Source organism: Sus scrofa, chromosome 9 (genome assembly GCF_054392235.1).
Source record: "Sus scrofa isolate SSC_HxYL_T2T_F1_AM1 chromosome 9, Sscrofa_HxYL_maternal_Yorkshire_Landrace_v2.0, whole genome shotgun sequence".
NCBI lineage: Eukaryota > Metazoa > Chordata > Mammalia > Artiodactyla > Suidae > Sus > Sus scrofa.
The window spans coordinates 88890961-88912465 of NC_139391.1; the positions used below are offsets into that span (position 1 = coordinate 88890961).

The 21505-nt window shown below is 34.8% G+C and overlaps 2 protein-coding genes across 14 annotated transcripts in view; both read right to left on the reverse strand.

Annotated features, from left to right (window-relative positions):
• The window catches only part of DGKB (diacylglycerol kinase beta), a 657175-nt gene extending 652715 nt beyond the window's left edge, over positions 1 to 4460 (reverse strand). For 10 of the 13 annotated variants that reach the window (XR_014815900.1, XR_014815899.1, XM_084977158.1 and 7 more), the window contains exon 1: positions 4328 to 4460. Coding sequence is in view for 11 of the 13 variants with exons in the window: in XM_084977158.1 (XP_084833284.1) it covers positions 4328 to 4397 (70 nt within the window). In the remaining 2 variants the exon portion in view is untranslated. The remainder of the gene's footprint in view (positions 1 to 4327) is intronic. The other 3 variants (XM_084977159.1, XM_084977157.1, XM_084977160.1) reach the window with 2 other exon arrangements.
• The window catches only part of AGMO (alkylglycerol monooxygenase), a 668498-nt gene continuing 651320 nt past the window's right edge, over positions 4328 to 21505 (reverse strand). Inside the window, exon 14 of the mRNA XM_084977164.1 lies at positions 4328 to 4587. Coding sequence (XP_084833290.1) covers positions 4569 to 4587 — 19 coding nt within the window. The 3' untranslated portion in view covers positions 4328 to 4568. The remainder of the gene's footprint in view (positions 4588 to 21505) is intronic.

A 21505-nucleotide genomic window follows, 5' to 3' on the forward strand; every position in this document is an offset into this window, starting at 1 on the left:
TAGATGGCCACCAACAGAGGAATGGATAAAGAAGATTTGGTATATATGTATAATAGAATATTACTTAGTCATAAAAAAGAATGAAATAATACCATTTGTGGCAATATGGATGGACCTAGAGATTATCTTGCTAACTGAAGTCAGACAGAGAAAAACAAATACCTTATGATATCACTTATATATGGAATCTAATAAAAATGACATTAAGAACTTATTTATAAAACAGAAATAAACCCACAGTTTCAAAATCAAACTTATGGATACCATAGGGGAAACCATGGTGGGGAGGGATAAATGAGGAGAATGGGAGCAACATATACACACTACTGTATATGTTAACATATATATAATATGTATGTTACTAATACATTGATAATTAACAAGGACCCACTCTGTACACAGAGAAATCTACTCAACAGTCTGTAACAACCTATATGGGAATAAAGAATGGATATATTTGGCTGTATACCTAGAACTAATACAGCATTGTAAGTCAACTATACGCCAATAAAATTAATAAAAAAAAGAATTCCATGACCCCTCCTCATCCCTCCACAGGATATACATATAAAACACTTATTTGACATCGATAGTACATATAATCTTAGCATATTACAAATTTAAACTTAATGTATTAAAAATATCATTCATTTAATGCATATAAAGAATTTCCTCTTGAATGTTACTAAACTATTAAAATCAAAAAAGCAAATCTAATAGACTATGGAGGAATGTCACTTTGCCAATATAGTGCTGCAACATGAAAAAAATGATCCTTACTGTTGCTGATAAACTGATCACATGCACTGAATAGTATAGAATATATACTATTTGTATTATCCATAAGATAATTTGTTTCCAGTTATATTTTGACAATGGCAATTTATTACACAAAGATACATTCTAATCATATTATTTCATATTTAATTTTATAGGAAACTTTTTGGAGGATTACATCTAGCACTTTTCAAGTTGTCTTTTCCATTTAAAAAAGAGTAGTTCTAATGATCATGGAATCAGCACTATTTATTTCATTCATGAATAAACATTTAATATGTATTCTCATAAAATCAATTTTAATAATGTCTTATACTAACGATGTCACTGATTTACTACAAATTTACTGAATGCTCAACAAAGAATTTAAGAAAAAGAGCATTTAAGAATGCCTTGTCTCAATGGGTTACAACTTTCACATTTATGACTATTTTTATTATCACTTGTCTTGGGTATTTCTGCAAATTCATGACAACATCAAGCATTTTAATGATATAATTAAATATAACCTCATATTTCTTAGCAAATAAAAACAGCAACCTATAACATATTTAACACCTCAGTATTAAATTCTGTTTATCAATTCAAACAGAATTTGAATATCTGAGCAAAAGTTACTCTAAATGATAATTTAGCTAGCATGGAACAGTATATATCTATTTCATAGTAGCACCTCCATAGGTAAGTTTCTCATAAGTAACCAAACACAGAAAAATATATTTTAATAATCCAGCTAAGTTCAACATAACCTAAACCAAACTATTATGTTTATTTTACTTGGGGAATTATATCACCATATCACCAAATTCCCCTATCCTATAAGTCAAATTTTTAGAGCTAAACTTTAGAAATCATCTGTCTCTCTCTAAATTCTCATATTTTATTACTGCCCAAATTCTCCTCTGTTTGTTTCGATGCCATAATATCTGAATCTATAGTTTTCTGGTCATCTTTCACCATCCACATTTTTTTACTCTATTCCAGTAGCCCTCCGGCCTGTCTTCAGTCTCTTTTTATTGCCATACACTATTTCTATATTTGCAGATTAAGCTTAGAGCATAGCATCGTTCACGTCATCATACCCTACGAATACTCTTCACTGCCTAACTCAACTTGAGCATTGTGTATTTTATTTCCATCTCATTTTTATAGCCTTAACTCTTCTTCTTCCCTAAATTTTTGGTGTGGCTAAATGTGACTTATCTCACTTCCTCAAATATATGTTAAATTTTTCTTTTTATTTATATCACTTTCATCTCCATTTACCTTAAATCTTTTTTTTTTTTTTCTTTTGGCCACACCTGCAGCATGCAGAAGTTCCCAGGCCAGGAATTAAAACTGTGCCACAGCACTGACCTGAGCCATAGCAGTGACAATGCTGGACCTTAATCTGCTGAGTTAACAGGGAACTCCTTAAACCTATTTTTTAAGATTCATTTTAAATACTGCCTCTTCCATGAAGATGTCCCTTTCTCCAGCTCTAGCTACACACTATAACCCTATATGATCTCTAACTTTGTTTGTAGCACTTAAGTAATACTTTGTCTAGATATAGTCATTTACCCATTAGTTTCTAGCCTTTATTAAACTGTGAATTCCAGGAGTTCCCATTGTGGCTCAGCAGAAATGAATCTGACTAGCATCTATCTGAGGATGCATGTTCAATCCCTGGCTTCACTCAGTGGGTTAAGGATCTGGCATTGCCTTAAGCTGTGGTGTATGTCCCAGACGTGGCTCAGATCCTGCATTGCTTTGGCTCTGGCATAGGCCGGCAGCTACAGCTCCGATTTGACACCCTAGCCTGGGAACCATATGCTATGGATGCGACCCTAAAAAGACAAAAAACCAAAACAAAACTGTAAATTCCCAAAGGGGCAGATCCACCTCTGTTCATATTTACATTCTCTGCAGTGCCAAGCATAGAGCTCTCCCTAAAGAAGATGCTCAGAAATATGTAATTATTAGATGTAATACAATAGTAAAGGGTATATAGAAAAGAGAAAACATAGGTAAACCATTTTTTAGTCAATTTAGAAATTATTAAATATAAACATACAGATAATAACTCAGTCATTCTGTGCTGAATTGTTCATATAATAAGTAAATAAATTGTGCTTTCAGACTAAACAATTTTAGTCCATGAAAACCACATATTGATGTCAACAATTTCTGATTCCCCCCCATTTGATAGTTGTTGTATTTTTATTAGTAGGATTATTTTTGCCTATGCCAGAGGCATATGGAAGTTCCCAGGCCAGGGACTGAACCCACACCACAGCAGCAACCCAAGCCACAGCAGCAACAATGTCAGATCCTTAAACCACTAAGCCACTGGGGAACTCCTATTTTTATTATTATTGACAGAGAAAATTTATAGATTCTTATGTGGATTTGTATTTTCCTTGTGAACACTCACCAGCTCTCTTATATCCTTACCCAAAACACTTGACCCATCGAGTTTGGAAGACTCTGGAAAACCTATGAAATTGGCCTTTTCTGATGATATAAATTAAATGCTTATTAAGGTCCTGACTTATAATATGCACCCTATAAATGTCAGTGCTGTTATTCATTGACATACTTATTTCTTATTCCAAATCTGTCTTTTGTGTTTAACCCTTTCTATTGGCCTCTCCTTCATAATATGATTCAATCCATTCCTGACACTTATTTCCTACATGTCACAATTCTCAGCATAAGCATCTCCAGCTGCTTCCTTTTTTGCTTCTTTTACTATTATGTGCTCTTGCTTCTTTTTTGCTTTCTGTTTTTTGTTATTTTATTCTCTCACTCTCACCATTCTTACTACTTACAACATATTTTCTCTCCTCATCATGTTCACATCCTTTTGCTGTCTATTCATTAGAAGCTTCATTTTCTCTTCAACACCTTGACACAGCTGCTGTATTTAAAGTTGAAGCTTAATTTGTGAAACAGACCTTTTTTGAAAGTCCATGATAAAAACAATAAATAAATAAAATCTTACTGTTTATGGTAAAGAAGCTTACTATATTAAAAATCACATACGATAAAGTGTATGACCAGAGCCTATCTTTTGTATTAATCTCACGCTAAAAAATTGGCATAAGGTCACGACACTTTGTCTTTGACGACCTCTGATTTCAACTTCAGGAAGTGTCTGTGACGTCCTACTACAGTCTTTGAAATGTTATACTAACAAACAGCGGGGGGAAAAAAATCTCACTTTTCTCTTACTTCTGCTTATCCTTCTCAGTTATGGTATCACCAGTCTCCAGTCTCCCAAACTGTCTTATCCTTCACTTCACATCTACTACAGCTGGAGCGTTTCCAAGTTCAATTTTGCACATAATATTCTGGTGCTTTTTCTTCGAGATTTGATTTGCAAGTTTACCTTTTCCTTTTTCTCAGGCATAACAGGTAGTCTCAAGTCCACTTACTTATAAACACAAAAGACACACTGATATTTATACCAAAGCTGAACTGGATCTATACTCTGCTTTTGAAAGTAAATAATATGTCACTTAATGTAAATGCCAAATAATATCCTGTTATACATATGCATACTTACATTCAGCGTATTTCTGAAGCTGGGAAAATTCTGAGGGGCTGAGGTGGGCCCATTTTTCCTGGTTTGTCATAGTGGTGGTGTGGAGTTCTCTTACATACCAGGTGAGGAATTCTTTACTCAGATGTGTGGCAGAATTTATGCTTCAAAGTTTCCACATGGTATGTTTCATTATAAAATACCTCAAATTTTCAAAATATGCAATCTGTCACCAAGAAACCGCTGCAGATATGGGTTTGTAGTTTCAGTATGGTATTAAAGCACTGCAGAAAGAAAAGCATAAAGATCCAAAGATTAGCATCATGAAACAAAGAAAAAAACTGACAAGTTATAAAGATTTTTAGCTCCTAAATAACATATTTCAAAGTTATTCTACTTTGCATAATACTCAATCTTTAATTCCTCAGTCTTTATGGGCAATTTTATATACATTTCCTAACACCAAATCATAGAAGAAATATGACTAAAATGCAAAGTGTGGAGAAAATTTTATAACAATTAGTTTCGTAAAAGTAGATTTTTTGCTCAGTTTTAAAAATGCCACATTCAAAGGGCAAACAAAGGTATCATTCTTATCAATCTGAAGGTATCAATTATTTAAAATTTAACAAATGTTATGTTTAGACCCATATTATGAAAGGAAGCTAAATAAGCTCTATAGTTCCCTAAATATACAATGTTCTAGTCTACCAGCTTTCCAACAATGGTTTGGAATGGTCATCAGTGATAGTACATATATTTGCAATTATGAAAATCAATTTAGGGGGTTATATAAATTGTGTTTTATTCTCACGGTAAAATACAGTAATTTTAATTTTACCATCCATAAAAATTCCAGCGAAATTTACCAAATTAAAGCAATTCCAAATGTCTGACAGACTTTCATAATGATAGTAGATCGGACAACTGTGAATCATGCTTAAAAATAAATCCCTAGGTTGTCATGGACCTACATTCACTGCTCTATCTATAAAGGCAAACAAAATGAAAAACCATCTGGCTTCAATTTTTTATCAGAGACAGTGATCAACTGCTCAGTAGCCAACCAGACTGGCACTGTAAACATTATACAAACTGAAGTATTTAGAAATTATTACTTAAGACAGTTTATGAAATCTTATGACTGGAAGGATTATGAATATAGGTGCCATTACTTAAAGGCAGGGTACCTATATAGGGCATTAGTGGCTGAGATCTCTTTACTGTCTGTCTACCAAACCCTCGACCTCACCATCATATTCTGTCATCTTTTGCTTAAAAAAAATTCTTTTTGTGGGTCTCGTTTCTCAGGGTTCTTGCAGTCAGTTATCAGTTTTAAAAGGTGACTGTTTGCTATTTAATTGGAAAAAATGAAGATAGTGATTCATTAACACAAGCCAAATTTCTAGGTCTTTTTTTCTTCCCAGTGGATGTTCTTACATTACAACCATGACTTTGTGGAAGGAATGCAAACTAAAAGGAATGAGAACATGTGATGGATATTTCTTTGTGCTTTCCACCCAGTTTCTTCCTACTGATTTCATCCTTCACATCAATTTCATCCCAATTCTTTGCTTTTTTCCAATTACATGCCATTTTGGTGTGACTATAAAGCAAGGTGTCCTGTTCTCTCTTGTCCAAAGGGAGACAGATGACTCACTCACAACTGGAACATGAGACTCAATCTCTTGGGGCTTTAAATGTAAGTGGAGTTATTCAAGGACAGGGTAAAAATAGCTCTATCTGAATGATTACAGCAAAATAGGATACCTGTCCCTGTCTGAGCCTGGCTCTTCAGGTATCCTGCCACTTCTAGAAATAAGTAGCATTATTTTAATAAGGGATTAAGTGGTCCAGAATCAGTTTCCATTGCCTACAACCCCAAAACCTCAACTCATGAGAGGCAGTTCATTTATTCATTCAAAGAAACATTTATCAATCCCTTCTGTGCCAGAAAGCATTCTAGGCACTGGAAATACAACAAAGATCAAAATACAAAGACAACAATGTTCATTCTAATGATGTGTCAGTTTTACTGAGAGCCTACAGTATGCAAGGCATGGACTTAACAACATTCATTTTTGGGTCCTTTAGTCTTCATGAAACAAATCTGGGAGGTGCTCATTGACTCCCACTGCAACAAAAGAGCAAACTAACACCAGGTGATTGGAATTTTAGAGACAAGATAGAGTCTGTGAGAAACCCACCCAATATCCATCCTCTCTTGCTTCCTTGGTAAGCAGAGCCTTAATTTTATAAAATAGAAAATATCTCCATCTAAACTACACTCTCCTCAAGTTCTTTGCACAAAGAAGTGGTCAGTGAGATGGAAGTGGACATTGCATGGAGCATACAGGAAAGTTCTATTTAAAGAAACAGCTGGCAAGTATTTGTTTGTTTTTGCTTTTTAGGGACGCACCTGTGGCATATGGAAGTTCCCAGGCTAGGGGATAAATTGGAGCTGCAGCACCTGGCCTATGCCACAGCCACAGCAACACAGGATCCCAGCCATGTCTGCAACCTATACCATAGCTCACAGCAATGCCAGACCCTTAATCCACTGAGCGAGGCCAGTGATCAAACCTGCATCCTCACAGAGACAACAGGGGTCCTTAACCTGCTAAGCTACAACTGGAACTCCTTCCTAATGGTCTAGTGGTTAGGATTTGGCACTTTCACTGCTGCAGTTTAGGTTCAATTCCTGGTCTGGGAACTAAGATCCCACATCAAACCACTATACTCAGTGGCCAAATAAATAAATAAAGAGGCTCGGGCGCTACTGTGAAGGCAGTAAGAAACAAGGAAAGAACTGCAAAAAAGGGCAGAAACCAATCACTCTTGGAAAATGAAATTTTGGAAAAATGTCAATGTGCTCCTTTAGGTTTTTCTCTTTCACCTGTCTTGCAATTGCTTCCTAACAGGCTCCCTGAGTATTTCCCTTTCCTTAACATGGCTTGTCCCTTCCTGTCCATGGATAATCATGAACTGAGATGACTCCAAAGTTCTGTCTCATAAATTACCACAAGTAATATGTTAGTATAGCAATTAATTAACTATAGTTTTTCACCTGGCTACTTGTTCTGAAATTTATTAAAGTTCTGCAGTTAATTTAGTGTAAGAAACTCAAATTTAAAGTGACTGGTCAACTACAATGAGGTACCACCTCACATTGTCAGAGTGGCCATCATTAACAAGTCAACAAATAAATGCTGTAGAGGGTGTGGAGAAAAGGGTACCCTCCTACACTGTTGGTAGCAATGTAAATTGGTACAGTCACTATGTTAATTGGTATGTAGGTACCTCAGAAAACTAAATACAGAACTACCATATGACCCAGCAATCCCACTCTTAAGCATATACCCAGACAAAACTTTCACTGAAAAAGATACATGCGTCTGTATGTTCATCACAGCAATATTTACAATAGCCAAGACATGGAAACAACCTAAATGTCCATCAACAGATGAACAGATTAAGAAGACGTGGTTTATCTACACAATGTAATACTACTCAGCCATAAAAAAAAAAAAAAAATGCCATTTGCAGCAACTTGGACGCAACTGGAGACTCTCATTCTAAGTCAGAAAGAGAAAGGCAAATACTGTATATCACTTATATCTGGAATCTAATATGCACAAATGAAACTTTCCACAGAAAATCTCATGGATGTGGAGAATAGACTCATGGTTTCCAAGGGGGAGGAAGGGAGAGGAAGTGAGATGGACTGGGAGTTTGGGGTTAATAGATGCAAACTACTGCATGTGGAGTGGATAAGCAATGAGATCCTGCTGTACAGCACTGTGACCTATATCTAGTCACTTGTGATGGAACATGATGGAGAATAAATACACACACACACACAAACACATACACATGACTGAGTCACTTTGCCATACAATAGAAATTGACAGAACACTGTCAATCAATTATAATGGAAAAAATAAAAATCTTAGAAAAAAGAAAAAAAGAAAATGACTGGTTAACTGATATCCTTCAGATCTTTATATGAACGCTACCTATCTCCTTAATAACATCTCAACTGGTCATTCAATTTAAAGTTGAACATTCATACACACTATCCCTCCATCGCACTTTTATTTCTTTTGAATATAATGTCATATTATCAAATACTCATTTGACATTTGAATCACACTAGAATAAGAGGCAACATGAGCGATTTTAAGCCCTGATGGGATTCTACAAAAAGGACCAAACAACTGAAAATGCTTATTGAATTTGCCCTTGATTTTCATCTTAATGCATGTATTAGATTTTGCATCACTATCCTCTCATGTGATCTAAGATATAAATCCCATGAGGGCAGGGGTTTTCACCTATCTGTTCATCGCTGTTGGCCAGTGCAACAAAAGAGTGCTTGGTATATATACATATTTGTAGGATGAGTTCACCTACATGCTTTTTTCATAATGAAAATCTTTGGCTGGAGAATGAGAATGAGCCCCTGAAGTTGATAAAGGGAAAATGGTACATGAGGAAGGGATAGAAATCATGATGAGTTTCACTTTCTCTAGGTGCCAAACCTCTTCCCTTCAAGTGAATCGACATCAACCAAAGACACTGTACTTAGAGATACAATCTTCTATAGTTCCACCAAAAAAAAAAAAAAGTTTTATTCCACTCTTTTGGAGGTTGTTAAATATAGCTAACTTTGCATAAATGAGCAATATTTCCTAGGGATGCCATAACTGAGATGAGTTAAGCAGTTTACAACACCATTTACACATGAGCATCAGGACAATATCTAAATTACTTTTAGATATTTAACAAAAACACCACTTAGCTTTTTATTTAATTTAATGTGATCTTGTCAGCTTAACTCTTCACTTTTCATATCAAGAACAGCTTTTCTGAATGGATCTACTCCAACCTGCATTTTAGCAGATGTGTTTAGAGAGTAATGGCATCCCAGAAGGACACAAAGTCAATTCTTTCTTCTTAGATATGATTAATTCCCACATCAATGTGCTTTGACTAAAACTTTCTCTTTCTCATCCTTCTCCTAATGGAGACTCTGGTTTCTCATAATTCTCCTTATTCCAGCTCTCACCATGTGCCATGCTGCCAAATTCACACACAAATAAGGGTGAGGTACAAATGGAAAAGGTTTTCTTAAGTCTTTCAAATGAATTAAACAACATATCCCAAGTCTAGGTAAAGAGAAATGTTGCATGTGTAAAATTAAATAAAGAAACACAGATCTTCATGTTTTAGAAGGAGATGAGAATGATGACAACACTTTCTTATAGTCTCTGCCTCTTTATAAATGTACAGAAAGAAAATGACAATATTTAGTTGAGATTCTCTATAGAGCTTTTGCAAACTTCCCATTCCTCTGCAAGGGAGTTGTCTTTAGGCACATAAACTGAAAGCCAGAATGGATTTACACTGCTGAATGTTGGAATGCAGTCTAATTCTAGCGTCTCATCTAGTGAATGGATGTGCCACTTTGTTTAGCTGATGGCTGGAAATAATTGTAAGAGTTGGAGAAGGCTCTTTGTACCTGGATAAAACACATTCTCCATAATCAGGGAAGGAAATCAGACTTCTCATGACTGATGCACTAGGAAATGTTTAGATAAGTGGATGCACTGGTTTTTAGTCACATTAAACGTATGTGTCTAAATAATTCTTAAAATTCAGCATGTGATGACTTCAGTCATTGAATTAGTACACACTAAAGTACACTGAAAACTATACTATACAAAGTTAGGTATTATGATCACTGAAAATATTTACTAGGTCTCAAGGGTCATAAATCCCAAATTATAAAGTAACGGACAGAAAAATCATAGGAGTGAAAAAAAGATGAGGTCCAAAATATCAATCATAGAATTTCAGAAAGAAAAATAGGATGAAATTAAATGGAATGTTAATATTATCACTTCATTTAAAATTATTTGTTCACTTATCAATGAAAAGAAATCCAAAATGAGACCCAATATCATGCTGGGCACTATGCCAAATGCTGGTGCTGTAGGTGTAAATAAGACAGATCCTAGCTCTTGTTTGGGGAGAAGATCTACATTAAACAAACCAACTACACAAATAAATAATTATAAACTGTGATTAAGTTATATGAAAAATAGGTCAGGGAATTTTATGAAACTACAACAGGAGCCCTGATTTAGATTTAGAGATTCAAAGTGCAACTCACAGAAAAGGTGTATTTAAATTAAATCTAAAAAGTTGAGTAACAATTACAAACTTGATTAATAAAAAATACATTCTGAGTAGAAACCTGGAAGTGAAGAAACAAGCAATAGAAATATTAGAAGATCTCCAAAGAAGGCAAGTGTGACAAGAGCCTGGTGTCCAAGAGCGAAAGGAACACACCATTAGATCAGAGAAACAGGTAAAAGCCATGTCATGGAGATTCTCAGAGGCCATACTAAGGACCTGTCATATACATAAAGCCACTGACATATTCTTTGAAGGAGATAAACATGGTCCATTAAGAAGTTCATTCTAATCAATGGATTGGAAAGTGAAAAAAATAGAAGTGGGAAGGCCAAAGAGGAGGCTATTCCAGTAACTGGAAGAGGACTGTTAGTGGCTTTAACTTGGAAAGTCATAGTAAAAATGAAGATAAAAAGCCAAACTTGTGATATATTTTCAAAGCAGGATCTGAAAATGAATGTTATATGCAGGATTAAGAGATGAAGAATAACTCTCATAGTCTTGCCTTGAACACAGGCTGCAGAAAGGTGGGATTTAAGTTTCTAAATACTGGAACAGTATCAGGTGTGAGAAGAAAAAAATTAGTAATCTTGTTTTGGGATGTGTTAAACTTATGAAAAGACATCTAAACTGAAAGGACAAGTAGACAATGAGATAAGCCTAGGGCTAATAAAAGAGAGACAGAAGTATGACATTGTGAGTTATATGAGACAGGTACAGATATTTGAAGAGAGGGAAGTTCATAAGACTGCCAGATATTTAGAAGCTATGCTACTAAAAGCTCTGCTTTCAAGAAAAAACTTGCAGTCAGCTGCACAGTACAGTTAGCTGACAGTCTCTAGCTCTTTTGCCTTCAGAATGTGTTCAGCTTTCAAGGTCACATTCTTTACAGGCAGAGGTCAGGGACTAAAGATGACGGATTAAAGAGGATCACACCATTTTTGTCCAATAAGATAATCCTTTTATAATTCATATTTGCTCCAGAACTCCCCAGTGGACTGGCTAAGACTTTACCACATCTGCATAGTTATCTGAAGCTGCTCATAACCAACCCTGAATCTCCCATCCTCTTTCTTTTCTGAGGTATCAAATGTGAATCATTGTTTGAAGGTTCTCTCTGCCGGATCCTGCTTTTCTTCCTTCTTTGTCTTTCACAGGAGTAATTTCCTGATAAGCCTCTGTATCTGTAACTCCATCTCAGTGTTTCCTGGTGAAGGGTCCCATGTGTCAGGATACCAATAGGAAATAGATGACATCCTTAAAATGAATAAGGAGGAGTTTAATAAAAGGATTATTTAGGAAGTGTGAACAGGGGGTTAGAAAAATTAATACAGGCCAGTGCAGTATCCTGGTCAAGCAAAAGTTAGGAACTTACTGAACTAAGTCTGAAGAGGATAGGGGTGTTGCAGCTAAGAAACCCAAGAGTGGTTTTATATATATATATATATATATATATATATATATATATATATAGGATCATGTGATAGGAGCCATGGGCTTAGGTAGTGGGATGCATCCTTCTTTCAATGACTTAGTTGGACAGGAGGTAGAGAAATAACTTCCCCGACCTTGTCATCTTTCAACTCTCCAGTCTCCTTCATTACCTCTCATTGACCAAGCCCAATCATAAGTCACTAGGCCAAGATGGCTATTGGTGCAGTCTATGTAAAATTGCCTCATGCGAAACAGAGCAAAGTGGGAAGAGGATAAAAAGGAATCTGTTGGGACAAACATGAAATATCAAGCAGATCTGCAAAGAGTGTGTGGTGTGAGAAAATGGGCCCAGCACAACACTCCAAAGCAATCCCGTATTAGACACTAGAATTGGAAAACAAGGGAAGAAAACAAAAACAGAAAAATATGGTGTCAAAGAGACAACAGAAGAGGAAGAAAAGAATTCTTCCAGGATAAGGTAGAAAGCACTTTTCCAAAGTTGCTGAGCAGGTAAATAAAAAGAGGATTGAAGGAGTCCTATGGCACAAAGGGATACGTGTTTTGCTACAGTACCAGGACATAGGTTTGATCCCTGGCCTGGCACAGTGGGTTAAAGGATCTGGCATTACTGCAGCTCAGGTGTAGGTCTCAATTGTGCTTGGATTTGATTCCTGGCAAGGCAACTGCATGTGCTGAGAGACAGCCAAAAAAAAAAAAAAAAAAAAAAAAAAAAGGAGAGGGATATCTGATGCAAAACATGCTGGTCACCAGAGATCTTAGCAAAACAATTCTCTGAGGCTAAGCAAGTCAAATTAGAATGGGCTTCATAATAGAGTTGACTCTGGAAAGGTTGTGAATATGGATACTTTGAGAAGTGTGACTATGAGGGGGGAGGTCAAGAGCTAAAAGTAGGAGTTCCCATCGTGGCTCAGTGAAAAAGAATATGACTAGCATCCATGAGGATGCATGTTCAATCCCTAGCCTCGCTCAGCGGGTTAAGGATCCAGCATTGCTGTGAGCTGCGGTGTAGGTCACAGATGCAGCTCAGATGTGACGTTGCTGTGGCTGTGGCATTTGCCAGTGGTTCTATTTCAACCCCTAGCCTGGGAACTTCCATATGCCTCAGAGGCAGCCCTAAAAAGACAAAAAAAAAAAAAAGCTAAAAGTAGTTATAGATAAATGAATGAATCAATGATCAATGTGGAATAATGAATTTCAATTGCTGTAGGAATCACTATAACAAAATGTTAAATCAAAGAGAAGAATTTCTAGTGGGAACAGTTCAAGCTTTGGGAGACAGAAGAACTGATCCATATTTCAAAGCCCTTAAAAAAAGGACTTTTAAAAAGTCCTTAATAGCAGGAGGAGAGAAGTTTCATAAAACATGTGAGGGTCAAAATTAATCTTTACAATGAGTATAAATGTAAGTGGTTTTATAGATCTGGGCAGGCAATGACAGGGAAAGAGGAAGTAAAAGAGGAAAGACATGAAAAAATTATATGCAAATAAGGTAAAGTGAGCTCAATAAAGCATATAGGAAAAACAGCAGGCAGAATTAAAAACGAATGGGATATTGCTTTTCATTTATTTAAAACTGTAACAGCCTGATTTTAAATTATTATTTTATAGACTAAGGCAACTAAAAGACAATCATATTCTTTTTTTTTTTTTTTTTTTTTTTTTTTTATTTTCCCACTGTACAGCAAGGGGGTCAGGTTATCCTTAGATGTATACATTGCAGTTACAGTTTTTTCCCCCACCCTTTCTTCTGTTGCGACATGAGTATCTAGACATAGTTCTCAATGCTATTCAGCAGGATCTCCTTGTAAATCTATTCTAGGTTGTGTCTGATAAGCCCAAGCTCCCGATCCCTCCCACTCCCTCCCCCTCCCATCAGGCAACCACAAGTCTCTTCTCCAAGTCCATGATTTTCTTTTCTGAGGAGATGTTCATTTGTCCATCGACAGATGACTGGATTCGGAAGATGTGGTATATATACACAATGGAATACTACTCAGCCATAAAAAAAGATGACATCATGCCATTTGCAGCAACATGGATGGAACTAGAGAATCTCATACTGAGTGAAATGAGCCAGAAAGACAAAGACAAATACCACATGATATCACTTATAACTGGAATCTAATATCCAGCACAAATGAACAATCATATTCTTAACCTACCACTTCTGAATCAGACCTGTACCTCATTCAAGTTCTGAGATGTCTTCCCTACGTAGAGCTATTCACTTAACCTATCTGTGTTTTAATTCCTTTCTCATGAAAAGTGGATAAGTACCACCCTCCACCCAGAGGCATTTTATGAAATAGCATGTGTATAATACATAACGAATAAAAGATTCTCAATGGAGGTTATTTTTTCCTTGCTTTTGTTAAGTAGGGAATTTAAGATATATTTGTAGTACTGAATTTGAACATATATACAGTTTTCATATCAGTGAAATAGAAGTCTAGAAATCTTTTGGAAGATTATGTGAGTAGTTTAATATAAGATTCATAGTTATGTTATTTTTTAACTTGGCTGACATAAAAAAGCTAAAAAAAATTATAGGAAATCTTTGGTGATATGAAACAGGGAAATATATCAGCTTGTATTATCTGCATTTTATAGGTGTGGTTTTTTAAACTCAGATTTTTTTTTTATTCTTTTTAAGAAAATTGCTTTTAGTGAACTTTTTCTTCCTTTCCACACATGGTTTTAAGCAGAATACCTCTTAGAATAGAGAACAGAACGTTAGGTGAAAATGGAGATCATATACAGGAGTAGAACATCTTCCAATACGAAACACAAATGTAAAGTGCCCTTCTAGAAATCTGTTCTGCTCTCTCAGCAGATGATGGCTGTGTCCTTCTCTTGTACTTGTGAGCACCTTTATGACTACATTTTAACCAACAGATTACAGTGGAAGTGATGTTATATGATGTTTTAAAAGAAAGCCTGACTAACCATGTAAAAAGACCACTTGGAAACACCATGCTCAGGTGTACCAGCCAACAGCCAACATCATCCCCAAAACATGTGAGTGAGGACACCTTCAGATGGATCCCACCCCAGGCTGTCAACCAATCTTCTTCTCCAAGCTGGAAGTCTCCATAGATGAGGCAGCAAACAGAAAGGAACAGAAACAAGCCAACCTAGTAAGCCCATTCTAAAAGCCTGACCACTAAATTCACAAGCCCAATAAAATGGTTGTTATACAGTATTTTGTGGTTTGTTACAGGGTAGTAAAAAGAACAAATAATTTGGAACAATATTTGATACACAAAAAGTACAAAAAATTATTTGACAATGATGACATTTTTGCATATGCTCAAATATGAAAATGTATGTGTGGGGGTGTGCGTGCTTAACTCTTAATTTATCATTCTTACATTATATGGTCAAATTCATATTGGTATATGTTTTCCATCTCCCTCTGAAGGGAAGAATAATGTCTTTTGGACTTGAGTACAAATATTTAACCCAGGTTTTCTTCTAACTTTGGGTTTTATAGCAATGGATTGCTGAATGATTGAGAATTTTGGACTACAAAAAAGAAAAACCTAGCAGAGTACAGTAGAAAAAGACAAAAACTCTAAACCCAGAAAGAAAAAAATATCCATTTGGTAGGCCATTTATTTTTGTTATGTTTTGATAGGAAACAAAGCCTATTTGTGTTTTCTACAAAGATTTTCCAAATATTAATATAAGCCCCCCAAAACAGGAGAAAATGAAAAGCACAAAGGGTCTTTGTCTCTTAATCTCTTCCTTCCACTCCCAGCATAGAATACTAATTAAGGAAGAAGGCCATTAAAACAGTTTTTTCAGTCTACCTGACCTGGGACTTTTTACAACAGAAACATGTATTTCCTATAATGCTGATTATTACAAGCTGATAAATTTATTTTTAGTTTTCCATGCCCAGCTTAAGAAAACAGAAATTCAATAAAAATAATTCTCCAAATATTAACTCCTTTCCCAAAGAGACTCTGATATATTTAGAATTTTGTATTGAATTAAAAATGCATGTGTTAATAATTTTGTTCTATTAATTAAAAAATAATAAATTCAGTCCCAAGCCCTTCCTGGAAATTGATGATTACTGGTAAGGAACTAGTATCTTTCAAATCTTTAATCCCGAGAAAATAATCAACTCTAAAAATATTATTCAACTTCAAGTTACAGAACACAACTGCCTAAGGAAAATCATTATTGAAGTACACTAGGGACCTTTTTACCAAATGAAATTTGATGTTTGCAATGAGAAACAAGTAATGCTTGCAGTGAATCCACTGTATGAAAACAGAGAGCTGTATTCAATTTACAGACACAGAGAGAAAAGTCGGCATTGGAAGAATATATATTCTGGCTATTTATAGTTTTGTTTTATTCTATAAAAACAGTATCTTAAACTTTCCATGTCCATCATGGTTCAAGAAAAACACCACTGAAAAACACAATGTAATTTTCTCTTTTGGTTTTTCTTTTGTTGCTAGTAGTGAAATAGAAATGTTGCCTTTTTCTGCTTGATAAAATAATAAACTTATTTTAAAATTATGAAGGATTTAAGATTAGTCCTTTTTTTTTTTTACCATAAACTACAGAAACTTAGAAGTTACCTTGAGAAATGTCTGGAATATAACATTTTTCTCTAAGATTTATGTAAAAGTGATTTTAAATTTCACATGATACTTTATAAGCAAAATATACACTGTCTCCATCCACCTGGTCATTGCATTACTAAACACCTTTATGACATCTCTTCTCACTTTGTCCTAAACCCTCTTTATTCCATTATCAGCACTGCAATCAAGATACTCTTTCTAAAAGTCCACCAGCAAATGTGACTCCCACATCTGACAGCCTTTAATGATTCTTTATTACCTGTATGATAATGTTCAATTTGTAGCATTAAGCATATACAGTTCAGCCATAGGCTCTTACCTGGTTAAGAGCACATTTATTTCAGTCAAGTAACTTTGGAGCTACATTTGCCTTAAAACTGTCACTTTCAGCAAAATTTAACTTCTTTATATCCTACTCACATCTTGGGTAAAATGATAATACAAATAAACATTTGATCCAGCAATCCCACTCCTGGGCATCTATCCAGAGAAAAACACGACTCAAAAAGACACATGTACTCCAATGTTCATTGTAGCACTATACACAATATCCCAGACATGGAAACAACCTAAATGTCCACCAAAAGATGAGTGGATAAAGAAGATGTGGTACATATACACAATGGAATATTCCTCAGCTATTAAAAGGAAAGAAATAACATCATTTTTAGCAACATGGATGGACCTAGAAATTACCATTCTAAGTGAAGTCAGTCAGACAATGAGACACCAACATCAAAAGCTATCACTTACATGTGGAATCTAAAAAAAAAGGATACAATGAACTTCTTGGCAGAACAGATACTGACTCGCAGACTTTGAAAAACTTATGGTTTCCAAAAGAGACAGGTTGAGGGGTGGGGGGATGCACTGAGGGTTTGGGATGGAAATGCTTTAAAATTTGGTTGTGATGATTGTTGTACACCTATAAATGTAACAAAATTCATTAGGTATTAAAAAAAATGACAATTTTTTCTTATGGGGAAAAAAAGTATCTTATAAGGATTAAGTATGTTGTGGAAAGCACCGTGTTTATTATAGTGGAAAACTGAACCAAAAGAAGAATTTCTTTTTTCTTTTTTTGTACAAGTTAAGCTTTTATTTTTAACCTGTTGAAGTTTATCATCAGAATTACAAAAGGATAAACTGACTAATGAAATTAGGCTATGGTGTATGTTACTTGTCCTAAAGGGAAAAAAAGAAAGTTCTTATCACCAAAGAAACACAAAAAGAAAAATTCTTAACTGGAATAATTCCTGGGTAGAAGCATGATGTACTGTAATGGATTCATGAGTCTGTAGGACACCCTTCAAAAAACAGAAACAGTGAAAACTTAACAGTATTACAAAGTTTTTAATGTAGGTTTCTTAAAAATGCATTGAAACTAAATTACTCTTTCTGAGAAGAAATCAAGATGTGAAATGAGGTTGCAATATTTTAAATCAGGTCTATCCCAAAAAAGACCAGGGAATAGCAGTAGCTGTTTGGAGATCAGCAGAGAAATAGCACACCTCAGCCTCTCCTGGTTAGAAGGCCTAAATTTAGCAGCACTTGGAAATCTAGGGAGAGCCTAAATCACCCTGTAAGATCTATTTCCAACTAAGAGACTGTCTTCAAAGTTCTTTCAGAGAGCGGATAAAGATTTCTACACAGAGCCAAACTCTTTTTATCTTAAGGTACTTGTTACAAATATGTTTCTATGACACACTGGAAAAGAATGAGGGACTGAAAATTTGATTTGGAAGTCTGTATTTCCATTGACCAAGAGACATAGCTGAATCTCAACAGAATTAAGCACACACACACACACACACACACACACACACACACACACACGTTTTGTCAGAGACTACTTGAACATTTGATTTGCCTTCCTGAGCTATAAGTGATAAAACTCTTGAACTCTCAGATATTTATCAAAAGTTTTTTTTAATAGAATCAGATCAGATCCTTTCTGTAGTTAATTTATTGCTCTCATTTTCGTATCTAAATATTAAGACCCAAATTGGTTAAAATTACACCATATGGTAATGGCATTCAGGTTCTAAAGGAAAGAATATGCAGAGATATCTATGCAATATAGAATCTGTCCAGATTAATTTTCATTTGGGGAAAGAAATTCTGAAATATCCTCAAAACACTTTACTTATCAATTGAAAGTCCTCCAAAAAATAAAACTATTGGGAAACTGGTGTGTGGGGTAGAAAAGAAAAGCTCCCTCAGTTATCTTGGAGGAAATAACTTTAAAAATGCTTAAATGGCTACGTTTACTTGGTGCAGTTAAGATTTAAACTTGTTGATTTTAACACTGCTATTACATCCGAAATAAACTTATGTAATGCTCTAGTAAAAAAACAAAAACAAATAAATATCAGCACCCTATGTAATTTTGATTAAATATGACTTTTGATAAAACTTTATTGTGAAGAGTTGCTCATATGTACTTTAAAGGATATTTTTTTAAATACTGAGAATAAGGGATAAGTAATAAAAACAAAGAAGTTAATGTAAAATATGCAGAAGATAATATATTCAAATACCATTTTATGGTAATACTAATGGTATTTAGCATCAATGTGCTAATTTAGATGTAATGAATTACTAGCAGTTAAACATTTCCTAAACTTACAGTGTACTTGAATCTGTGAAACACACACGCTATCAATTTTAATGATATTAAAATATCATAATTTAATGCCTTAATCAACTATAAAACCTGATAGCATTCAAGATATTTTTTATAAGGGAACTCATAAGTAAATAACTTTGAACTTAAAAAAAACTTTTCCTTATTATCTTCCTGAGGCTTATGTCTAAGAGCTGAAAAATTCCAGATTAAATTTGAAAACTATCTCAGTGGAATATGATACATAGATCCCAAGGTATCCTTTGAAAAGACCTCATTGAAATACAAATATAAAAGTACACAGTTACAACTGATTTTTCTTCCAGTTGGTAAGCACACATTTTTTTCACTTACGTCTTCTAAAGTCCAGATGTTAACAATGCTCTTCATTATTTCTAGCTTCCTTTATCTTTTATTGTGTTCATAACATAATTATATATAAATGAATATATACATATACATTGTATATATACATATATAATGAAGCCTGTAAAATTTGCATTACAGTATCTTTTTTCTGCAACTTGCTATTTTTTCACTCAATCTTCCATATATATATATATATATATATATATACACACACACACACACATACACAAATAAAATATATTCCATATATATGTATATCTACATATGCATATGTAGCTATGATTCATTCATTTTTCACTGCTGTGGAGCACAAGAATTCATTGTATATTGCATCAAAAAGAATAAAATACCTAGGAATAAACCTACCTAAGCAGGCAAAAGAACTGTATTCTGAAAAGTAAGATGCTAATGAAAGAAACTAAAGGAGACACAAACAGATGAAAAGATGTAACAAGTTCTTGGATTAGCAGAATCAATAGTGTCAAAATGACCATACTATCCAAGGCAACCAATAGATTCAATGCACCCCCTATCAAATTACCAATGGCATTTTTCATAGAACTAAAACAACTTTTTTATTTGAATTAAAATACACAAGACTCCAAATCGCCAAAGCAATCCTGAAAGAGAAAAATGAAGTCAGAGGAATAGGGCTCCCTGACTTCAGAATACACCTCAAAGTATAGTCTTCAAAAAACCATAGTATGGTATTACCACAAAAATAGAAATATAGAATGAATTCAATGAAGCAGGATAGAAAGCCCAGATTCTAACCCAAGCATTTATGTTCAACTCATCTATGACAAAGAAGCAAGAATATACAATGGACAAAAAACAGTCTCTCTAACATGTGGTGTTGGGAAAACTACACTGCTACATGATATAGAATGAAATTAGGAGTCCCCGTCATGACTCAACAGAAACGAATCTGACTAGGAACGACGAGGTTAGGGGTTCAATCCCTGGCCTTGCTCAGTGGGTTAAGGATCTGGCATTGCCGTGAGCTGTGGTGTAGGTTGCAGACGCAGTTCAGATCCTGCATTCCTCTGGCTGTGGCTTAGGTGGCAGCTGTAAGCTCCGATTCGACCCCTAGCCTGGGAACCTTCATATGCCATAGGTATGACTATAAAAAGCAAAATAAATAAATAAAAGAATGAAATTAGAACATTCTCTAACACCATTTACAAAAGTAATCTCAAAATGGATTAAAGATCTAAATGCAAGGTCAGATATTATAAAATTCCTTAAGGAAAATATAGGCAAAACATTCTTTGACATAAATCACAGTAGTATTTTTTTGGATCTGCCTTCCAGAGTAATGGAAATAAAAACCAAAATAAACAAATGGGACCCAATTAAACTGAAACGCTTTTGCACAGCAAAGGAAACCATAAACAACATGAAAAGACAACCTATGGAATGAGAGTAGATATTTGCAAATGGTGCAACCTATAATGGATTAATTTCCAAAATATATAAGCAGCTCACACAACTCAATATCAAAAACAAAACAAAACAAAACAAAAACAACTCAATCAAAAAATGGGCAGAAGACATAATTAGACATTTCTCCAAAGAAGACATACAGATGACCAACAGGCATATGAAAAGAAGCTCAACCTCACTAACTATTAGAGAAATGCAAATCAAAATCATAATGAGGTACCACTTAACACCAGTCAAACTGACCATCATTAAAAAGTCTACAGATAATTAATGCTGGAAAGGGTATGGATAAAAGGGAACCATCCAATACTTAGTGGAAATGTACTTGGTGCAGCCTCTATGAAGAACAGTATGAAGTTTCCTTAGAAAACTAAAAATAGGAGTTTCCACTGTGGCATAGTGGGTTAAGAATCAGACAGTAGCAGCTTGAGTTGCTGGAGATTTAATCCCAGGCCTGACACTATAAATTAAAGGATCCAGTGCTGCTGCAGCTGCAGAGTCTGT